Source organism: Solea solea, chromosome 14 (assembly GCF_958295425.1).
Source record: "Solea solea chromosome 14, fSolSol10.1, whole genome shotgun sequence".
NCBI classification, from domain to species: domain Eukaryota; kingdom Metazoa; phylum Chordata; class Actinopteri; order Pleuronectiformes; family Soleidae; genus Solea; species Solea solea.
Window position 1 is genome coordinate 20,805,599 of NC_081147.1, and position 24,784 is coordinate 20,830,382.

General features: G+C 41.1%; 1 protein-coding gene across 1 annotated transcript in view; it reads right to left on the bottom strand.

Moving 5' to 3' along the window:
• tnmd (tenomodulin) overlaps positions 1–24,784 on the bottom strand; it is a 67,201-nt gene that overhangs the window by 37,772 nt on the left and 4,645 nt on the right. Inside the window, exon 3 of the mRNA XM_058650477.1 lies at positions 1,549–1,689. Coding sequence (XP_058506460.1) covers positions 1,549–1,689 — 141 coding nt within the window. The remainder of the gene's footprint in view (positions 1–1,548; positions 1,690–24,784) is intronic.

The window sequence follows — 24,784 nt, forward strand, 5'->3', positions numbered from 1 at the left end:
GTCATTGTATTGAACTAAGAAATTGAGTTGAGATGTTAAATCTAATTGACCCATGTTCCTTTGTTTTAATGTAGAAACTAGTTCTCTCCCAGGATGTCTGTTTCTTCATTAGATTCTTTCTCTCTTGTTACAAGTCCAGTGCTGGTCTGAAACAAATGTGAGTAGATTGCGCCCGTGGTCCACAGCCCCGGTGGCATAATTTGCTCATTTTCCATTCCTCACACAGCCCCTCAGGCTTTTTGGAGATTGTTTCAGATGTGACTTTGGCCCCTGTAATAAAATACAACGTTCTAGCCTTTTCATATTTGACAAAATCAATTTTAACATTAGCCACCACTTAGTGTAAGTTCACTGTAAGTTTTTTTTTTGTTGTTTTCAAATCACAGTGGTCTGCATTTCTCTGCTTACTAGGGGAAGCACTGAATCAAACAAATCTTCTCAGCGGATGTACCTCCGACAGGAAGGGGAACAAGCAACAGGCACTGGTGTGTGTGTGTAATGGTATATGTAGGACACATGCACACATACTGGGCTTCGTGAGACAGAGAGAATGACAAATAAAGTGTTTGCGGAGGGTTAAAGTTTGCAGGTGCGGTGCAGGCTTCCCCTCATACAGCCATTCTGTGTTGACAAAGACCATTGTAACACAAACACAATAACTCACTGCAGGTTTTTTTCTTTGGGATAAGGTGCACGCTGTAACATTCAGCCTTGCAACCACACATTACAGAGTAAATAATGGTGTGAGGGTAAAAGCATTTATTACCCAGTCAAGCGGAACACACCCTTCTCTGAGCTGCAGCATGTGAAACCTCCTGCACACTCGAGCAGGATTTAGGAATGAAAGATAAGTTAATGAGTTCTTCTGGAGACAAAACCACTACTGAAAAAAAAAAGAATGCTTGTAAGGAACAAATAGAGATAGAGGCTTCATAATGGCTTCTGTCTCTGTACGGCAAATAAGTTACAGTATGGAATTAACAGTCTTTTACCAATCCTCTTTTCTTTGTACTGTGTGTGCAACACAACACATACAATCCCCACGATTACAGTGGCTAGTTAAGCATGAGTCACTGATATGTGTGTGTGTTTTTTTTTTTTACATTATTCTGATCCCTGTGTACTCCTCACTGACAATAATTTCCATTATTTGTGTCTTGTGTGATGTTTTGGATGTTTCTCCCTCTTTTTTTTCCCTCCAGTAAATGTCAAGGGAGGAGAAATTACTGTTGAGGAAGAAAATATGATTTCAACAAAGGATTAATGTTGTCAGTGTGGCGTGGTATCACCCAACGTTGCATGAATTACACACCGATTTCTCAAGTCATTTTGTGTGTCACTACACATTTTATGGTTTTTTGCGCTTGATTTCACGCCACACCATTTCTTTCCTGACTTACCCCCTAACCTTAATTAAAGCGACAAGACATGACATAAATGTCCATGAAAGTGAGGTGCTATTTATACACAGCATCCCATATCACGGAGGTCAAAAAGCAAGGTGTGATAAAGACACACTTATGCAGGTAGTGCCAGTGTTTTACTTACGTGTTTGAAGTCGTGGACCTCAAGTACCTCCTCACTTCCGTTTCCCATTTTGAAAATCTCAATGCGCTGACCTGGGTCAATCTCCAGCATGCTCTCTGTCTCTATGCCGTCCAACACAGCTTTATACTGATGGTCGTAAACCTGTAATGACACAAACAACCACACACTGGTAAGTAACACATCATCATTTGGTGCCAGAGAATGTTAAGTCGCTAGGAAAATCTCACACACTGTGAAATTGTGTGATTTGCAAAATGTGGTTCAGATGATTAACCCTCTTATTTTGTTCTGGGGCTGCTCTCATTGACCTGCTTGTTTGAAAGAAAACACAAAATACGTGACAGACCCCCGTGACGGAGCCGGAGGAACACTAACTACATCCATGAAAGCACCGTGACAGAAATGTGACAAGTGTGAGAGTGGCAGAATTCCACAGGTTTGTGAATACTTAGAGAAATAACAACCTTTAAATCAAAAATATTTTTCAGGCGTGAAAAACAAAGTTAATTGCTCTTGGCAACCCGTAGCACAGCTTGACTCAGAATGACGGCGAGTGGACCGTTATGCCGCCTGCCTCTGTTGAAACAGAAAAACGGCTGACATGATGTCAGTCTGAATAATGACAGAAAACAAAACGGAACTTCAGTCTGATTAACAGGCTAACGCAAGAGAAGAGAGAAAGAGAACATTGGTATTGGGTATTTAAAATGTGTGTGTTACACAGAAATCTGTACGTTAAACCTGCTGTGATTTTGTTTTGATCACTTAAAGGCAGCAGAATTTCCAAGACATTGACTCACCATAACAAGGTTTTATGGTGTTTTTTTTAATGGAGAACAGTTGCTTATTAACACACCCAGCAGACAGCGTTAGTAATTGCAGTCATGCTTCTGGCAACCATGATTGTCCAATATTCACTGTCCTTCTAGCTCTGCCTGAAGGAAATATCTGTCTCTTTTATTGGCCCGCTATGTTCAAAGACTACTGGCTATCCTTTGTTTGTCTGCCATTTTATGCTGGGCAGGTGGCGTTCAATGGTTTTCTTTTCAAGCTGAAAATAGCTTCCTGCTGCGCCTTCGAATGTGGCTGATGAGAGCGGCAAGAGTGAACACAAACAGTGGGAAAAGTTGCAGACCGTTAAAAAACCCAAAACAATAAATGCAAAGATGTTTGAGGGAACTCAAACATCTTCCCCAGCTGCTAAGGGAAACTGATAATGCCCACATCACATTACACGATAATGCTAAAGCTGACTGCAGCTCAAAGTGCTATATTCACAAACTAATGTCAATTACAGTGTGTGTTGACAAGTTGCACATTAAGTTAAATAAGAAAAGCAGTTGATAGAAGTTTGCCCGGAGAAATGAAGACGCTTTGAGTCACCAGTGGAGTTCAGAGCGTCTCTTCTCTGTTGCCTTAAAGCGGTGTTGTTTATCACAACGGCTTGCTCGTGCGCTGTTCTTGGACATGCATGGATAACTCTTAAAATTCCTTGTCTGAAAAATGGTTCTTGCCCACAGCCCGAAAATACGCTATTAATATTTATGTGAGGGTTGTGTTATGATGAGAAATATATTGCCGAGTTCATCTTCATCTGTCTCAGTGCCAAATCAGAGCCTCGCCAATGAGACGCATGATTAATGAATACACTCGGATGGGAGTCCATCAGAATTTATATTCCTCATCAGGAACATCTGCATGCTCTCTAATGCTCCAACACACAAAATGTGCTTCTTTTTCTTTACTTGTCTTTTACTGCCCAGCGTTCAAGCATGTTTCGCTATCTTGTATTCGAGAACATTTAAATACACTGCATTACACGGCAATGACTCTCTCCTCTTTCGTTGGGAGACCAGAGAAATAATCAAAAAATGGAATATAACACTTAACAGAAGATCACCGTTAGAATGGCACTGACCTATAAATCTCCATTAGCATGGGTGACAGTAGCCTTGGCGCCAAAGAGAAGTAGAACTTTTAATTGTCAGGGGAAGCCAAATTAAGATGGGCTTAGAATTTAAGTGTCAATTGAGCCGTTATGGTTAAAACTGGGGCTATTAAGCAGTCTGCAAGTCTGTGTGGTGAATTAAAGTTCTATTTAAGCACATCTTTAATATTAACATAAAGGTGCAATGGGGGGATAGATTCCAGAGGCTTATTGATTTATACTAAAATAGTAAATTACATTTTCAGCAGGCTATCACTTTTGATGGAAATCCAGCAGTGAGTATCTCCCCACTGCTCCGGGCTGAAATGGATAATAATGTATTACAACAGTTTGACTTCAACTGGTTCAATATCCAAAGCTGCTGCTGTGCACTGTAATTGCCATTCCAAAAATAGAAATGAATAGCCTCTGTATGGCCTCTTTTGATACATATAGATGCGTCTGTACATTAGGGGAAACTTATTCATGTTGCACCAGTGAGTGGATTTTAGAGCACAGCGCCATTTTTGCCCCAGTGTAATGATGATTATTGTAATAATTTGCATTTGTGCTGATTCTCATTATTTTCACCCTCATTTAAAAATGTGCCCGGTGAGATTTTTAAGGATTTGTTTTTCATAAGTTTCATCTGGCGCTATTTTTTCCCCCTGATATTAATTCACTGAAGCTGTCACGTGGCTGCGAAAAACGTTGAAGCTGTGAAAGTTAATTGGCCTTCTATATGACACTGAACAGGTAGAGAAAAGGGCAGCGCATAAGAGAAGCTCCAACCCACTCCGAGAGATTTTGGTTTTGAGACGTTAAATACATTTGAAACTCATTAACTACTAAACCACTGTAACGCGGAGTCTGCAGCAGGCATGATCCTTGGCAGGTAATTTGCCCCCAAAAAATCTTTCAACCGAGTTCATCAGGGAAACCAACATAAGGGAGCAACGACAAAGATGTATTTTGAAGAATTAGTTCTTCTTAAATAAATGCACACACAAAAAAAACAAAGCTTAAAAAAAAAAAAAAACAAGACATGATAATGAGAGTTATCAAGTCATAATGTTACATCTGTTGAATAAGCCTGTAATTGTGTGAATGAACCTGTCAAATAATACAAGAGCAACTTCAGTTTTTTCCCAGCTTGAATTAACATTGTGCTTGATTTCCCTGAGGCTTTCAACTGCATCTCACTGTCTTTAGAATTTCCATGACAACAGAGCAAACTCCATTCAACGAGGCTACATCATGCTGACAAAAAAAAGAAAGCAAGAAAGTGGACCTTGAGTCGTATAGGCGCGGAACATGAAAGAGTTTGCATGTTCAAAGAGAGAGTATGCATATCCCCAAACTGTCCAGTGTGTGCAACATCCTTTTATTTTCCATCCTCTCCGGTGAACGTGATATTAAATATTCTTACCGAGTAGTTACGGAGCAGCAGGACTCATTTGCTTGTCTGTCATTTGCTGCTGTGGCGTTTACTCACAATGGTGAGATTACCGTTGCATTTTTGCTGAAAACAGGTGCCCACAGTTAAAAACAGCACGGTGATACTAGCGAGAATCAACCAAGAATGTGTTAAAATAAAAAAGAAATAATGAGCTAAAAATCAAACGTGCAAATTGAAACTGCAGTCAGGTGAGAATTTGCACATTCCGTAGAATTCTAGCACACCAATTTTTTTCCTTCACTAATGTGACAATAGTTGTTAGTGGCGCACATGTATACTTTTAACTTGATTAAAAACAATATCCTTTGTAGCTATAAAATCTATCTTCTCTTTGCCTGTCGACTCCTTCAGAAGAAACCATCTGTTTGTAAAAATGTAGCTGCTTTGAAAGACGGCGCGGCTCTCTGAAATCACGTTTACTGATTTTTGTGATTTGACATTTTGGAAAAATATAAAAGAGCTTTCCTGCTGCAGCTATAAGCCCAAGTCTCTAATCTGGAGTTCAGTACAGTCTCCCTATTGTCTAACCCACTTTCTAACTTGTAAGAATACACTGAAGTGCAAAAACAGCTTTCAGGAATAAGAGCAGTTGGTTTATAAGGAAGAAAAACAATAACAGCAGCACAGTGATGTCTTGTAGGCTATTGTTGTTGTTTTAACACTTAAAGGTTATGTGGCAAACAACCTAGCACTGTGAAATGGACATTGATTGCACAAGAAACATTACTGCAAAACAAAACTTATTTGAAAAACCGCACTACATACAATATCCCCGTGGACCAGCTACTCCCCCCCCCCCCCCCCCCCATCAGGAGATGCTTTGGACTGCTGTACAGAGTAAAATAAAGAATCCAGATCACCTCAACGAAGAAAACACATACTCTCAGGAGTGCGAGGTGATCTGTGCTGTTGAAGCCTTCACAGACAATGCCTTGTTTATTTCCTCTTCTCAAGGTTTCCATCTGAACTGGTTCTTAACAAACTCTTCCTCGACGCTTTCAGAAAAAGGACAAACAATATGAATGAGAAACGGCAGGGACAAGCAGTCCTGCGGGTTGTTTGTGTAAATAGGCTCCGCTGTGGCACCTGAGGACATTTAACAAAGGTCATGTAGACATTGTTAAAGGTGAGTGGGTTGCTGTCGGTACTCTCTCTCGCTCTCACTCTCCGTCTGTGTGCGTGCGTGTGTTTGTACGCGTACGTCTCTCTTTGTGAGGACCAGAAGAAACTTAACAACCACGTAAGCGAGGACATTCTGGGCAAAGTGAGGACATTTTGGCTATAAATGGCTTTTGCAGGGTTGAAACCCTGGTTTTAGGGTAAAGGGTTATAATTACGTTTATGTTAAGGTGAGGGGTTAGGATTAGTTGTGATGGTCAAGGTTAGAGTATGTGTATGTGTGTGTATGTGAGAGAGAGAGAGAGTGGGAGAGTGCACATGCACGGATGCATCTATGGAGAGGGAGGCCATGGGAACGTGGGAGATGAGTTGATGACGATGTGTCCTCTTAGTTGTCCTTGAGGGTTAAGAGATACAACATCCAGTCAGGTGGAACTGAATGCCTGTCACTTACGCTGAGGTGGTGGCGGTGCAGGCAGGGTGGGAGGCAGCAGCACTGATACCTCTGCAACGTATTGTACCGCAGACGACAGAAAACAAACCCTGACATGTAAGTAGTAAGGTATGGCCTATATTTTTTAATAGTCTGGATAACTTTGACTTTGTCTCACGTTATTATTATTCAAGTCGGCTGAACTCCAGTGATGTTCAGTCTGGAAAAATAAGATGAACACCCATTTATTCCCCTGACCTTTCATTTTCCACATCATTATGTTCGAGTGAAAAGAAGTAAACAAGATGAAAATAAAGAAATAACGTGACTTCACAGTTCCATCCAGAACGTTTCCTTTTCTTGCTTTGATGCTCTACAAATACCTCAAAATAGAAATAGCACCAGGCAAAATGTTTAGTCTCTCTGTTTCCTCACATCAAATGGGTGACAAATATATTATACAGTAATGTAAATCTGTAATGCTGCACAGTGATAAACCGCGTGTGCTTTACAAAATGCTGTTGTTCTCAAACAGTTGTCACACATCTAGAGAAATGTTTTATATTGTGTTGATATGATTTCCCATAGACCACTGTACGTATAAAACATGGTCTTCCGGTTTCCTCTCAACCCTCAAATAATATGAATGAATCGCCACGAGAGGGTAACTTACAAAAATAAGCACTTTTGAATGGAAGTCCATGGGAAAACAAGTCTACGTCTCACTTGATTTACAACATCATTAAACATGTTTCCCCCAAAGGTATTAATGGTTTCAATTGCTATTTTCAGCTCTTCATCAACAGCACATAATGCCGTTTTACAAGAAAATAGATGATACAGTTAGGCACAGATGAGTGGACACTAGTGTGATTGACAGCTGCTATCATCCAATAGGAACCTGGTTGCAGGTGATGCCTCTGAGCTGTGCAGCTGTGTGTATGTGTCACACTGGCTGCATGTCTACAGTAGCTGCCCTTAACCTTATAATCTGCCCTTAACCTTATATAATTATAACCCACAAAAGGGTTTTTCTGTAGTTGTAGCCTCCGCTTTCCACTTCAAACAACTGCTGAAATAGTTTTAAATGTATATACCGATTCAGTCTAGACACGAACACCACTGTGAAAGGTGTCAGTTTCATGTAATATTCCTGGTAGAATGTCAATGTCACAATCAACCGGATCTTTTCTCTGTCTATTTGTGTCGGGAACTTTGGGTCACGCATGAAACGTGGGCAGCGAAAGTGAAATATAGCATAACGCTTCTGTGCAGGTGCAGAAATGAAGAACTGATGGATCACCACGCGTCCACTGTGAACCACGCCTAACATAGCAACAGATGCTTATCACGTTCAAACCACTGTCAAAACACACAAAAAACACCCGTCCGCAAATGCTCTCAGTCAGGTCTGATAGTATTGCTTGACAGAGTCCGTTTTTCAGGTGAGGGATGCAGCAAATGATATTACATTGTTTGTGTTCATGAAGGCCAAACAGAGGCACAATAACGACATCAACAATCACCACTTCTCTTTCTGTAATCTATTGATCTGAGGAATGTAAATGTAACAGCATTACATGCCTCCTGTTCCTCTGCAACACTGGAGCTGGAGGGCTGCACAGTGCACCAGGCTCTGTGATAGATAGAGGTGGGCAGATGCTCAGACGGCTGCACTGGTGTTTGTTTTCTTAAAGTCTCTGCTGCTTTTAAAATGTGGACAGAGACATATGACTTATACAGACCCTCGTCAACATGGCGAGAACTGCATGAATGTGATATCATTTCTGTTTTACTTTGAAATATATCGTTGATCTTCCTCTTTTTTCATGAATGGAATATAGAAAAGCCCTGGTGTAAAATTAATGATGGCTCAAATCTGTCCCCTCTGTGAATACTCAGGCAAATGACAGGTTTTTGTTGGCACAAATAATTGGTCATGCTGGCCGACTGTCACGCTGTCCTAACTTACACATTTGAACAAAACGCACGCATTGTTAATGTTGTTTACATATGTATGCTTTGTACTGGCAAGTAAAAATGACCACTTAAATTATTGATTTCATTTTATTTTTCACCCACTTGTGAGTGACCTTTGTTCATTAAAGTGTCAGTAGTGAATGAATCACAGTTTTTTATTTTTCTCTTATGCCATTTAGAAGCTGTTTTGAATAGACGGTGAATCTAGCATGATGCATTAATTGTTTGCAAGAAGCCGATATTTCTCTAGTGTCTGTGTTTAAAGAACTTCCTGTGTTGCACAATGAAAATGCATTGTCTGCATTGTCTTGAGTCACATTAGTGTCTGATGTCTCCAGGTTCTCTGTGTTGTAGCCGGCCAGAAATTATATTGCTGTTTGTGTGAAAACGTCAGGCATTTAAGGTTTGTTTTGTCGACATTTACACGCCTATTATCTGTGGCTCATTGTCCAGGATTTACATTTGTGAAGTATTATTATTGTTAGGAGAGTATTATTGCCGGGCAATCATTTCCAATGAAATCAAGTTGTATAGCACGCAAGTGTCGTATAAATGAATTACAGAACTAAAGTGATAAAGATGCCTCTGTAATGATGTTTCTCTCCCAGGCTACTTTTTTTATTGAGGAGTTTCAGCTCAGAACAGCTGGATGTGATCAACTCTTTGTCCCTCACTGTCTCTTGCCGCTACTGCTAGCTGCTTGTCCTCAAGCAGTCTTCAACGAGACTTATTTCACAGAGCTTGAGTCTGTCACATTTGAACTAAATCCCAGTTCAACCAAGGGCCTTCCTGTGTGGAGGTTTGCATGTTCGGATGAAGTCCGGATTAACTGGTCACTCTAAATAGACCGTAGGTGTGAATCTTACACCGTATTCACATCTAAAAGTCCGCAATTGGGGGGGTTTCAACATTCAGCCGGTCCGAGTTTGCTTTCACATTTTAGTGAAACGGACCAAACCTTTTGAATAACATATTGCGGCGCTGCATCAAGAATACCTGAAGGAGAAGACGAGACAAACAATGAATAAGAAAACTTCTGTTTCCTCCACATAAGAGCAAAACATGGAGCTGCATCAAATTCTATCGGTCTTGGGCTCAGTCATTTCTCCTGGCTATTGTTTCCCACACGCCAGAAAACCAGAGTTCCCCCAAACTCCCCAAACGAACTGGACCTTCAAACAAACTAGGGTTCGATTGAGAAGGAACCTGGTGTGAATACACCCTAAAAGTGCTGGACTGGCACTTGTCCATGGTGTGTCCTGTCTTCTGCCCTATGTAAACTGGGATTGGCTCCAGCTCCGTGGCCACATGCATGTGGAGGATGAAATTACATTTTATAAATATGTAACTGTTTACAAAATGAAACACACTTTCTGCCAGAATAATTAACTAATAATTACAATCAAAGACACGTGTACACTCGTTTCAGTGAGGAACAACCTGACAGGAACATTCATCCGAGAGACGAGCAGGAGCAGGCTCCTATATGGAGATACTTCTTCAAATGAGGATCCACGAGGGAAATAATTATAGCCGCTATAGATTTCCCAACCGGTAGTGCAGATGGATTTCACACATGTAAACACATGTTGTCATTCACGCAGGCACTGTACAGTTAGCATATTTCGGGATGTGTTTTTGCTTGCAAGGTGATTATATATATATACTGTGTGTGTGTGTGCGTGTTGGGGGTGGGGGAGGGGAGGTGATGGACCTAGGGGATTATGCTCGTGGACACTGATTACCAAACCTGTCAACTTCCAAGGCCTGGAGAATGTGTGGATAAATGAAGTAAGACTGGCCTCTGGTTGCTAAACACATGCAGGCTTCTGTCTGGTGATGCCAGCTGAATACAGACAGCTGTTTCTGGACAGGCCCCAGCTTGGGAAATTCAATTTAGAAAATACCGGATAGTCACTAATGCGTCATCAAGTTTGTCTTTACAGGGTACAATGAGCCCATTGGCAGTGTTTGACATTAATCTCACTGAAGACAACCTGACAGCGAGCACAATACGGCTCAAAGCAACATGTTGCAAATGATGGAAATACAGCGTGATGGTTGTACACCAGCCATTTTTATGATCAACTCTGTTTGTTTGTCTTTAGTGTCTTTGACAGTGCGAACGTCATGGATATGCATTCACACGGATATGTGTAAATAATCACTGAGTAAAAAAGATGTATACGACAATACTTCACAGAACACCGTAGAAAACAAGATGTAACAAATACACTGACAAAAGCATTTTGCGCCTACACTTTTTTCAGGACAAAACGCACTACATGGTTCAATACTCTTACCTTGCTAAAGGCACCATGTGTTATATTTTTTATATTTAAAAGGGGCTACATGTAAGAAATGTATTATATTAAGACATGCCATGCCCATGATGTGTCGTCAAAGATGTGGCTTCACTTTGATAATGACACTGCCAGGATATTCACGGGATATATTTGCATTTGCAGGTCACAAACTGTATTAGTTGCCACTCTCTCATCTACAACGCAGAACCTAAAGAGCCTTGTTACCCCACTCAAAAACACCTCGACCAGAGGAGGAGCAAAACAAAGATGGCTGAAGATGGCGTGGAGTGGATAACTGAGCGTGACACCCCAAAAAACAAACGGCGTGACAGTTGTATGCGTTTGTGCATGAACAAAGTGTAATGCTGGCTATAAGTGCAGTGTTCTATTTCCATATTTTTGGAAAGTCTGGCAGCCTCACCCCCTGGCAGTTTTTCTAAATGTCACATTTTCATATTATATATTGACACAAAATCACCTTACGCTCCTCACAGCTACCGCTGAATAGCTGATAAATTCATCTGGTGCATACGATAAGACCATGAGCCCGAAACCTGGCGCCGAACAACATATTTCAACAAAAAAAAAAAAAAATACAATGGAGTGAGGAGGCAGCAACATGCAGGAGGTTTGGCTTCATGACTGTGCGGTGTGTGACCTGCAGGGTCAGGGGACACAGGGTGGACTGACTGACTACATTGATTGCTCAGTGTAGCATGGACAGAGTGAGAGCTAACCAACCATGAGAATCCACAATCCAGTGTTGGACTTTTCTGTGCCACGGCTTTGACAGTAACTAGAGGCACATTTATGATCCTCTGAGGCTTTGTGGTGTGTGTATGTGAGTGAGTGGGGGCGGTGTCAGTATTTAGCTGTCGCCCTTTGCTGTTTATTGTGTTTAACGTTAATGATCACCAGCCCTTGTTGGGCTCTTGGTGCAGCACAATTATCATTGTGTTGTGTTTACTGATGCTAAAGAGGAAAACATTTGCTCATGTATGATTACATTTTTCATCTTCGGCGTTGATAATGGCGACGCTAACAGCGTTTAAATAGACGCCGGAGTCTTGTCATTTGAATCACAGCCGGGGAGGGGCCTGGGGATTTGCCTTTATCTCGCAAGTAAGCACTCATCCAATATGTGAAATGTGTGTCATATCAACATAATAAACAAAACTCTATGAGATACTGTGTTCATCACAACATAATGATCAAGTTACTGCTACTGCTTATGAGCTTTGCGCAAACGAGAGAGAACTATGCTCCGAGATGTCTATTTTAAGACCAGAAGAAGAACAAGGGATTAGTTAATGTTAAACTCTCCTCAATAAAATATGTGTAACATGCAAAGCGGCAAACCACAAACCTCTCTTGGAAGCAGATTTAGGAGATTTTTGTTCTATAAAGTCACAGCATTTATAGTCGATGTTGTACGGAGTCAGTGTGTAATGAAAGGATGCAAACGAAGACTCTAAATATAAACATTTGCACGGCACCAAAACATTTCTGCATTATAATTAGTCCGAGCCCTTTCTGTGGTTTTGTTATATGGGAGGTATATCGCTGGATATGAGCAATTAAGGAACAGAGCTACACTCTCTCACCCTCTTTTTATCTCCAGGAAGTTCCGTCAATAGCACGAACAAACACCAGTGGACGTTTGAACTCAAATCCATTCAAGACTGAGTGGATTTGCCAAAATTGACTGGATTGACATAAAAATAATGCTATTGGGTAAAGTTGTTTGGAACTTTTGCTATTTTGAACTGGCTGGAATGCGTATATTTTTTTTACTGCACATTTACGCTTGAACCCATGTATTTTTGTAGTTCCTATTTTAATGCTTTTGGAAGCTACACAAAATTCCCAATCTGAGTATATGTGGTGAATGTAGCATTGAATGAAAAGATAAATGTAGGTTGGCATGACGTTAAAGTGCTTTTTGTGAGTTCACCCAAGCAATTATTTTCAGCGTCAATTTGAAGTTTAAAATGTTGTTTTGCAGCTGCCAATGCCAAAGGCCAGTTACAGAAAAGGCTAAGGTCATTAGCCTTTCAAAGAGGAAACTAAGAATGTCTCAACATGCAAGAGCTTAATGGAACCGTCTTTAGAAACAACATTAACACTATTCAAACTGAAAATGCACCTTCCCTCAGAGCCAATTCTTTTGTTTGATAATGTATTTCTCTTATTCTAGCAGAAAGCTGTAGCAATGTCACTCCAACATATTTCCACAGAAACACTGATACCATTTATACCTGCACCTATAAACAGTGTCATGGTTAAAGGCTACATTTTGGTGTGAGTCTCACAGGAGCAAAGGGCAAAAGCTTATTTTCTGTTCTCACCATTTAACAGTATAGTGTTCGATAATCGCAGGGACCCCGTGTAGACAAAGAAAGGGTATGAAAATCCCCCACTGACTGAAATTTCTTAAGACCACAATGTGATGCTGCCACGAGTTGAAAGGAAAAAGCATTTTCCAAAAAGTGAACTGTGACATTTCAACACAGAAAAAAGACTCCTTAAGTGAAACTAACAGATTTTCCCGTCATTTGCTGTTTTGTGGAGTTAAAGTACAAGACCTGAGAGTGGTGCGTCAAAAAGATCTCTCCTGCTACTTCAGCAGGACAATACCACGGCTCATTCTACATGTGTTAAAGCAGTGTAGCTTTGTAAACCCGGACTGTGTGCGCTTGATCTGTCTTCTATTGAAAATGTATGGCCCATTATGAAAAGGAGAACCACACAACAACAACCATGGACAGTTGAGCAGCTCAAGTCCTCTGTAAAGCAAGAATTGACTAAAATTCCACATGTAAAACTGCAACGTGACTCACTGGAAAACTGGCTCAATAATCGTAACCTTTTTTGAGCGTGTTGCAGGCATCAATTTTCTTCACCTCCAATCTTTTCTTAGTCGTCTTGCCTGTTCATGTGGATGGACTAATTACAGTTTTTAGTTGTAATCGTATTTTGAGGAAGATTCACCATTTAATTGGAAATGTGGTTTGTAAATATCAACGGAAGAAAGTTATGAAATGCTCATTCTAACATTTCCTCAGCTAAAAAAGGACGGAAAAAAAGACATTATGCATGAAGAAAAAAATGTTTTTTGGGACATTTTTGTTCCCAATAATAGTAATAATAATAGTACGGTAGTATGGAGGCTGTGGCTGTTATAGATATCTCTCTCTTCTGTCTCTACCTCGTGTCCCTCTTTCCATTTCTTTCCCCCCTTTCTGTCCCCCACCTCTCCTCTGTCCCCCGTTTTTCCTTTCACCCCAACCAGCCGAGACAGACGGCTGCACATTTTTCAGTCTGGTTCTGTCAGAGATTTCCTCCTGTTTTTTTTCCTCTCCACTGATGCCTAGTGCTTCCTCATTGTGGGAATTCTTGGGCTTCTCTTCTCTCTGTAACATTTTAAAGGTTTCTGCCTTGCTGTGTGCAGCACCTTGAGATAATGTTTGTTGCTCTTTTGGGGCAATGCAAATAAAATTTAATTGAAATTGAATTAACTGCTTTGTTAATTTAGTTTTGCTTCAATTCATTCATTGTGGAGTCTTTGGATCTTGAACTTGAACCTACCTCTCTCTGTCAGTCTACTCATACCTGAAAGGGATGTAATGACCCACTTTCTCTCCGTCCCCCCAGCATCTCTGCCGCTTACCACGTTTGACCACCTTGCTGTGGTCGACTACAGTCTGCAGCTGCTGTTAATTTACAGGAGCACTGTGCGCTCCTTTCTCACCTCTGAAGCATATATGACTAATCACACCAGTCATTTTAAACAACTTTAGCTCTTTCTGGCAATAAATCACCTTGATACGTGCGACTGTGCCCATAATAGACGAGTGTTCCGGGGGGAGGAGGGCAAGGGAAACTTGGGGAGCTTTTCAGTACTTTTGGTCAAAACACACGACAGTGAAACAAACTCTGAGACTGACAATGTGTTTGCTCGATGTGTTGTTTGTGTCTATGATCTCAATAAAAATCTCAGTGAAAACAACAAAAGAGTTGCATTTTCTTTGTGCTACAGCTCAGGGAATACAATATTTCCCAGGATTTCTTTTTGCTTAAAAATACCCAATTTCTTCCCTTTAATCTTTCCCAATAACTTTTGCAAGATCCACAACACACACACACACACACACATGCACTTTATTAATATACCACAGAGGCTTTTCAAAACACAAACTTATGTCTTCAAACAAACGTGTCACAGACTGTATCCTGGCAGAAAATGAAATGTTGCTAAGTTACATTTAACAAATGTTTGATCTGCTTTCAACATTCCCCCCCCCCCAATATATTATTGAAGCCTTAGATAAACTAGAAAGAGGAAATACTGTCCTTTTTTCTTCACCTCAATCACATGGAGAATAAAGAGCTTCCGAAATGTCCAGTAGGGTAGTATTTAATCTTCACCTGCCAACTGGAAAAGAGAACAGAGGGACTTCACACAGCCTTTAAAGATGGTGTTCATGTCCTTTTCTGGACCTGACAAATGATGTAACCTACCCCAAAGTCCACGAGCCAACATGAGATCAAAATGGCTTCCACAGCAGAAATGACCAGGAAAAAAAATTGTAACAAAAAAAAAAAAAAATCAAATGCAGTTGAATGACACAAAGGCTCCGGCTATGACTGTGTAGTTTTTCCCTTCCTGCCATTTTCCCAGTTTACATCTTCCCTTCATGTCTTTCCCTGCCAAGTGACTCTGTGTTGAGCTAAAGAACAATCTGCTCCTTGTCAGGATCCCTGAATGAATCCTGTTGCTTATCGTTGAGGCGAGCACATTATTTGAATACGAACAGTCTCCTGTAATAAAAGGGACGCTGTGGTTTATGAAATATTCATCAAAGGTATCCCCTGGAGACTCAATATGCATTCAGATGCATATCTCAGAATGTAAAAACAGACTTCAACGGACGGGGGGGGGGGAAAAAACAGAGACTGCAAGCGTGCGACCACTCGCTTCTGAACTACGAGGCAAACAGTCACAAAGCGAGTGACCTCTATAGTGGACGTGTCTCCTTGTCGCTCTGCTGGGTTTCAGCCATTCCACTTCCTAATAAATCAACAGGCGCACACTCTGGGATCCAACAGCTAAGTGGCATTTAAGGAACAGCTTGTGAGAGCTGTAAGGCTGCTATTTGGATAATTTAGACGCAAGGCAATAATTTGGCCAGATGAATGACATTAACAACAACCGGAACGTTTTCAAGCCACTAAAGAAAAGAAAGGAAGCAGTCTAGGTAATACTTTGTTTCAAGTCAGCGACGGCTGAATGTCCTCTGTTGCCTCCGAAGGGTAAAAATACTTTCTATTTGCTCAGGCCCTCCAACTATTTAAATCCAACAAGTAGTTATAATCCGTTTTTTGCAATGTGTTGTGTCAACCTCTATGCATCTACAATTGTTCATGGGAAAGCAATAAAAGGCAGCGTAGCCACAGCAGAAAATGTGAAGACACCGCTTCTGCAACAAATGCCAGGTAACAGCAGCTTCACGAGGCATCTATCGTTTAGTCAGAAATGATCAAAGTTGGATTTGCTGTAACAAGAGTGTGACCACCTCTCTGCTTTTATGATCACAGCACAGCTGATATTCCCACAACAGCAAATACCACCCTACCACGACTTCATCCGCGCCTCATGACATATAGAACAAGCCAGCTATGTACGCGTGTAACAAGGTAGACTATTAGAACAATTCCTAACAGAGCTGCTGGGAGACATACAGGCTCGTAATTGTTCAAACATTGTTTACACCATGATTCTGCCTTGAAGACACAATAAAAGAGGGAGTGATAGTCCTATGCAGACACACTGGGCTATCACACTGGGACTATGGGTACTGATGAGAATCTCTCAGTCTGTTGCCATGGCCCCTGTGTGGGTTGCATGTCAGCGCCAGTCTGCCCCTCTTTTTAATAACACTGAAAAATACTTTGAAGACCCACTGGAGGAACACAACACATTATGCTCACAGTGTTTTGGGTCTGTGATTTTACAGCTTAACATTGTCTCAAGCTATTAAAAAAAATAAAATAAGGGCCATCGTAATTTGACTCATTTTTCATGCACAACTCATTATCAAACCTACGTGGCCCATCATGGTCAGCCACTGATTAAAGACGTGCAAATTAAACAGCCAATGAAGGGGCAAAAAAATAAAATAAAATGGTTTTCAATATTTTAACACTGGCTGGGAGACATGGGACATGCAGCCAGTGTGTGTCTTCTGTCTTTTTCTCAAAAAACGAACAGGTTTTCTGTTATCACTGTTGTGTGGGGTCACTGTGATAGATAATCATGTTGTGTCCACCCAAGGTTAAGATTTTGGAAACTGCAGGCACCTATTTATCACATACAGGACTGGAAGTAAAAGAGTTTAATTTCTAAGCACACAAAAACAGGTGAACAGGACCGAAGATTCTCAAATATGCGGCAAAGAGCGCAGCCAAATAATCCCACAGAAGTGTGAGGAGAGCACATGTGGTCTCTAGTGACGGACAAAGACGAACTCACAACCAGACAAAGGAAGGGGGAGTGGTTAAATACACTGAGGAATCAGGGAGACGACGAACAGCTGTGACAAACAAGACACAGGTGAAACAGGTTAGGTAATCACAGAGGGGAAAAGTAAAGTGAACACAGACAAGGGACGAAAAAATAAGAGGGAATTTCACAATAAAATGACATTGACAACGGAACATGACACTATAAACTATTTCAACCATTTTTCTAAACTGTATTGCATATTATTTGCACTATTGTCAATGTTTATAAACACTAGTATACATATATATATACACATACATATACATATACATATACATATACATATACATATATTTTGCATGATGCCACAGGTGCTGCGTGGAATGACACTGTCTTCTCGTAAAATTTAATTAACAGTTACGACCATATGGACATCACACAGGAGAGGAATGTGAACCCACCAACTATAACTTCAACATTAAATGTGAATAATGTATGAAACATTTTAGCTCGCCGCGCTCACCATTGTTTCTGATAAATATTTGAAATATACCACACATTGCACCTTGTGTTATAAATAGTTTTGGTTTGTAGTTGCACGAAAACACCACCGAGTATTACTGTATGTGAACCACACAAATTAGAATGTACCAAAAAAAAAACTAAACACAGTCAAATCTGTCTCCCAGCAGGAGTTAAGTTTGATATTAATTTGTATCACTGTTGGTAATTAAACCCTCCAACATTTCACCTCGGCTATTATTTGTCCCTGCCAAACATCTAATGAGCCCTACATTATCTCAGCGAGAGACAAAAGCCCATAGGACTGGCTATATTAAAATAGTCTAAATCCATTCAATCTATATCCATATTGTAGCCGCTCATGCGGGTCAGTGGGTCAGCCATGCTGCCACAGTGAACACCAGGAAAGAGATCTCAACAAGCTTTATCACCACCGCCTGACAATGTGAAGCACATTCTCCGGGCAAATGTGACACAGCGGAGAAGAAGCAGCTGTCATCCGTCATGGCTGTGGTGACGAGGGCTGCAGAAATACATGTCCAACGTGAAAGAAAGAAAGGAAGAAAGGAAGGAAGAAAGAAAGAAAGAAAGAAAGAAAGGAAGAAAGAAAGAAAGGAAGAAAGAAAGAAAATCCGGCATATGTCAGATTATTAGATGTTACAAAGTGTCGGTCTGGGCAACTGGACCGTCTCACAATATGTGATGACATTCTGCATAATCCAACACACAGACACAGAAAAAAGAGCTGTACAATGTGTGTTAATGTTTAGGTATACACCTGTTAACACTGCTGCAAATATCCAAGCAGCCAATCACGTAGAAGCAGTAGAGTAGAGTGCATTCAAGCAAGTAAACATGGTCAGGACGACCTGCTATAACGTTCAAAACCGAAAAAATCAAGAGATGTGATTTAAATGACTTTGAATGTGGCATGCATGTTCTCCACGTGTTCCTTCCACAGTCCAAAAAAATGCAATATAGGGATGAGGTAAATTGGCCGTAGGTGTGAGAATGAATGGTTGAATGGTTGTTTGTCTCTATGTGTGGTCCTGCGATGGACTGCCGAACTGTCCAGGGTGTGACCCCGCCTATCGCCCTATGTCAGCTGAGATTGGCACATCACCCCCCGCGACCCTCCCGCGGAGGATAAAGCGGTGGAAAATGGATGGATGGATGAATGTGGCATGCACACTATCCTCTCTACGATTTACAGAGAATGGTGTGGAAACGGAGAAAATATCCAGTGAGCAGCAGTTCCCTCTGGGTGGAACTACCTTGTTGATGCCAGAGGTCAGAGAAGAATGGCCAGACTGTTTTGAAATGATGGAAAGGCAACAACAACTCAACTAAGCACTCATTATAAACAAGGTGCACAAGAGACCTTCTCTGAACGCCGAACATATCAAATATTGGAGCAGATGGGCGACAAGTGCACTTGCGTACGTGGCCAAAAAGTGTGTATATTCACCCTACACAGACTCTGTTATGCCAAAAATGGATTTCACAGTTTTTTAAAAACAACTTCACCCTGAAGCTACATCAGACAGAGCTTTTTCTTTCTTTGGATTTGTCTGACACACATTTGCTTAATTAAGCTTCACCACTTTTCCTCGTCTTCACTGTCAAACGTTGTACTTCCTGTGTCATTTTTTTTCTTTTTGAATAACTCTTATTTGAGCACCGATAGGCCTGCTAACATCAAAGCACATTTGCATGTTTGCCGTTGTCATTTATTAGGCCTTTTCCACCGTGGTCATGTTGAATTGTCATAGCAGGTTAAGTTACCCATGTTGATGTTGACTCATTCCAAACACGTTATAATGAAAACCAGCACATAATAGGGTTGAGGTGTCTTTTGAGAAAGAGATTGACTGAGTGGTTTATTCAAATCCCCCCCGCAGACACCAGCACCATTAAATTGTAGGCCTGTCTTAACACTGGCAGGGCTATGGAGTAATGCTGTGGTGTATTCTGATGAATGGCTTATATTGTAATACAAATGGCACCATTGTGCGTGTAACTCTTTTTGAATACACCTCCTTTAGTGAGTAGTGACACGTCCTCGCCTGTTCCTTTTGTGTCCGTCACATATGAAACTGAAAAGATATCTGAATTAAATTACAGGCATCTCGCTAGCTGCATTATCCGGCATGTCAGCGTGTCATTTTTGATTCAGTCACTTATGGATTCATAAAATCTGGAATGAGGAGCTCATCATGTCACTACAGATCTAAAACAAAAGGCCGTCTCTGCTCATTTTCTGTGTGTTCAGTGTTTGATGTTTCACTACACGAAGGATCCTTCCTGAAAAGTGTGTAATTGTTGCTATTTTATAACCGCGTAGGTCTCGACGCATGTCATTACACCAACCAACAATTAAGTTTTAGACCTGGCACAAAGTTCTTGTTTTCTCACATTCAAAGAAGACTAATCTTCTGAGGTTATCAATCATGAAGTGTTAGACTGAGCACCAGTCAGAGACCTGCAAGGATGATTTAGATGCTGCTTCTCTCCTCGTGTATTGAGCAAAGTGACTAATGGGGCAAACTAACAAAAAGTCAATGTAACCTTTCAACTGCTGACAGATATATAGCAGAACACACTGACACAGGCACTTTCAAAATAGGGTTTTTATTCATCATCATTCATCGGGAGAATTCAGCAACAACCGAGCAAAATCTCTGATCTGCAGCCTCAAATGTGTTGAGACAGATGAGCTGAGTGTCTTCAGTCTGCTGCTCACTTCTCTGCTCCAGCACTGCGGCAGTGAATGTGCGTCAGGGCTAAAAGTGGTGCAGACTTACGGGGAGAGTGGAAGTGGATGTGAAAGCTCAATCACATTCTAAATTGTACAACAGAGCAGGGGAGTCTACTTGGCAGTCACACTGGTGAGACAGAGAGGAGAGAGATGGTGCATGCAAAGCAGGAAAGAGAGGGGGTGAGAGAAAAGAGAGAGACAGAGAGAGAGAGGAAGACAGACAAAAGTGGAGCATTTGTGTCTGTTTACCCGCCGCACTGTACATATAGCATGCTGTCGGTGGATTGGCAAAATGAAGTACTGGCAATTAAGATGCAGATCTTTCCTGCACGCATATAATCTCACTATTAAAGAAAAAAATCACAGAATGCTTTATGGCACAATAAATAACTGCAGTGCAGTGCTGTCACGCTCGCTATAGCAGTCACCGTCTCAGAAGAAGGCAACGTGCCGCAACCACCATGAAGCCTTCCTTACCTCAGGCACTCCAGTGAAACAACTCTCTTTTGTTTTTCCTGGTCTGCAGCCAACCCCCCCCACCCCCCCCCATACTCGCATTCTGACTGTACCCCAGCTAGAGGGAATTATGCATCATCTTGGGAGGGAATCCACAGTGGCCTACTTTAACAGCCATGGGAAGACAACAGCGAACACCAGGCCGAATGAGACTCAGGTACAGACCTCCAAGAATGTCCTTGTTAAGATAAGTCCTGATGTCTGTGTGGAATAATAATTGCTTCACACAAGAGTGAGAAAACAAACAGTGTCAAACAGGAAGTTAGCACTGTCTCATACAATTCCCAGAGACAAACTAAAGGAAAAAGCACAACGGAGAGCAGATCGTATGATGAAATCTTATTTCTCGCTCCCCGACTGCATGTCAACATCTGGACACTGCGGGGACTGTTGGGTATACACTGCCTATGAGCAATAAATAAACAAAGGGGCCTCGGCCTTGGAAAGCCATACACCTGTGACCAGTGGAAAAGCGTCAGGCGCGGCAGTGTTCATTAAAGAAGCCAGTTCTGACAGTGAGGCCTTTAAGAGGCCATCAGGAGCGACAACTCAGCAACTACCTTGGGAGCAGAGAAGGAAAAGCGTCAAGGTGAGCAATGCAATTTCAGCTTGAATAATGGAGCACTTTCCTGAGGCCTGACATTCATGTATTTTTACCATAGAGCCCAACGGCACCTGTGAGCGATCCAAGGTTCCAGAGGAAAAACTGGTTTACAGTGTTTACATGTTTACAATTATCCCATGTCTGGCTGCTGGCCTGCAGATAATCCCACTCAAAGTGGTTCATGAATTAAAAATAGCACCAAATATATCAAATCTAATTTTGATTTCGGATGCTATATGCACTATAGACATTGGGGCGGCAGCCTGCAGACTTCTCCTTTTTCCCTGGGATTTTATTTTGAAAATACTTTCGTCACTGCAAAGTTATTTTTACTTTCCCGCTGAATTCGCCCGCCAGATTACATTTCCGTGAAGTTGCTGATGTAAACTGGTAATAACAGAGGATTAATTTACAAGGAGGCAAGATCCCCCAGTGAGACTTGTGGCGCAGAACAATAATGAGCCCATGGTAAACAGAAATTTTGCCGTAAGCCAAAAGAGAATGCAGAGGCATCTAATCTACACACGGAAACACACAATGCACCGCGATGAATACACAATCACACACCCTCACAGACATATACACACTGTGAAAATGCCTCTGTATCAACATATGTTTGCAGGTAATTAAAAGAAGATCCCAAGCGGGGATCATGTCGTACTGAAATACAATGCTACCTGTATGTGGTTATTATACAAAGCCGGGGGCACGAGGTCATGTTGTTTTGGCGATCTGTGACAGCACACGGTAAGTGTTCACCGCTGAAGTCGTGACATCTAATTAGACCATAAACAACAACGATGTGATATGTAGCCGTTTGTCCTCATGCGTTTGCTTTGATTGGACACATTTATTTTTGTAATTATTTGTATTTAAATTATAATGCTAATATTCCCTAAGCATAAACGTGACAGATCAGGTTATCTGCAGTGTGGCGGCGTGAGGTCCTGACCCGTGTCCAGAGCTGAATTAGAAACCGCTCACTCTGAACATAAATCTTAACATAGATTTAAGCAGGCGTAGGTGTAGCGTGAACGTTTTTGTTAAGTGGCTAAAAAACTGTTTTGCATGGTGAAATCAGCACTAACAATGTGTTGGTACTCACAAACAAAAAGCCTGAACTGTCCCTTTAAGCAAAGTGAGTGCATCTGAGAACAACAGAGTGCAGAAGTGAAGATATATTTTTTTGTTATTAGATTGAAGGCAGTAATATGACTCCCACTGTTTGTTCGCTTTAAAGTCGTGGATTCTTAGTGCAGTGCTTCTCAAACTTTTTATACCTGAGAAAATATCGAGCTCTGGGAGTAACACCATTATCGCCAATGTTAAAATAATGCTTTATTATTGCTCTCTCATCATCCTTTTCTTCCTCACACATACTTCAGAGCGAGAGATAAAGTGACTTTAAATATTATTATTTAATTTATCATCCTTTTTTTTTATTTGTTTCAATTTCTACCCACTTCGATCGCATGCCCTGGTTTATACAGTAGATCAGTATTTCCTCCAAGCACCACCAGAGGAAGCTGACGGACCACAGTTTGAGAACCATGGGTTATTACTATTATTATAATAATTATTATTATTATTGTTATATTTGACCTTGAAGTAAAGTCCCACACTGTTCGGCGAGTCGTGAAACTGTGAAAAGGGTTTGAATCTGCATATAACAGCTGATTTACAGTGCTCTCATTCCCAGGTGCTCACGTTCTGACACAGCAGATGGTGGAAAAGGTAATAACTGATTTCAAACCGAGAGGAGACCACATCAGGAAAGCTGCTTTTCACTGGTGAATATTGTACGCTGAAAGCTCTGTTTCACGCATTCCCACTTTAGTATGCACCATGGCCAGTTTATTTGGTGTTTTTTTCCCCCTTACTGGGAGTTTAGAGAAGCAAATACAATATACCAAGAGCCTCCCTTCTCACATCTGCCACATAAAGTGCCATTGTGACCAATATTTCAGAACGTGGAAGTGAAGATGGTTTGATAAAGCATTCTCCTCTGACGGTTACATCTTTAAGTTTACATTTACTGATCAAATAACAAACACATTAAAGTTTATAACTTCACGTTGCATTGTGTTTTAGATCAAATATATGTAACACTTTGCACTACAGTGCAGTAAAAAGCTGCTAATGGTGTGGTAATAACTTTAAAATAGGGATGTTATGTTAAGTTCAGTCATACTTTCTTATTCTCCACATTCTTCATTTTGTAATACAAGCTTGATACATAGTGGTAATATGACATGAACACAATGTTATTTCCAAAGAAATATCCAGATAATGTCTTGGTAATGACATTTCTATAAGTTTTCACATGTAAATATTTAGGGTTAGGGTTGCATTTAAAGAAAACTGAGTAAAAGAATGAACAAGTGTACTATTACATGTATAAAATGATATATATATATGTGTATATTTATGTCTCTATGCAAATAAAAAAAAAACCCACACAACTCTTTCCCAAAATAAATGATGTAAACTCCTCGTTGCCTCTGTTGCTGCCCAGAGTCTCTACATAGATGCCAAATGCTGCTCAGGATTAGCTGGTGTGTAAAGAAGTGTCCTTCTGCTTTGCACTTAACAACCGTTTGCCAGAAACAAAAATGACAGTCGCTACCTTTAATGCAAAGACAGTCGGCTCATCCCTCCATCTGTCCGTCTGCTTTACCAGTCCTTCTCTCCACATTCAGAGAAGTCCCCGTAGCTTTGCTGTGTACACACATACCTGAGTTTTACTGTCCTGCTGTGTCTTTGGGAGCTTCCCTTTCCCTATGACTGACAGGCGGAGCTCCCATGAAGCAGCTGCATCTCACTCAGTGATGTGGAGGCCAGAGAACGAGCCTCCCCCTCAAGACCCCATTAAAGCAAAACCCAGGGTCCGCAGGTTTGATATTCATCACCTTGGCAACCTCTGCCATCAACACATTTTGTGCCACGTGAGAATGATCACAGCTTATTAAAGTGGAAATAATGACTGCTCTACCTCCGGCATGAAATATTTAACAAGGACAAAGGAGATGGCTCAAAGGTGATTCATATCTGTGTTGAAAGGAGAGAACGTGGACAGTACTGTCTACACAGAAAGTGCAGATGAACCT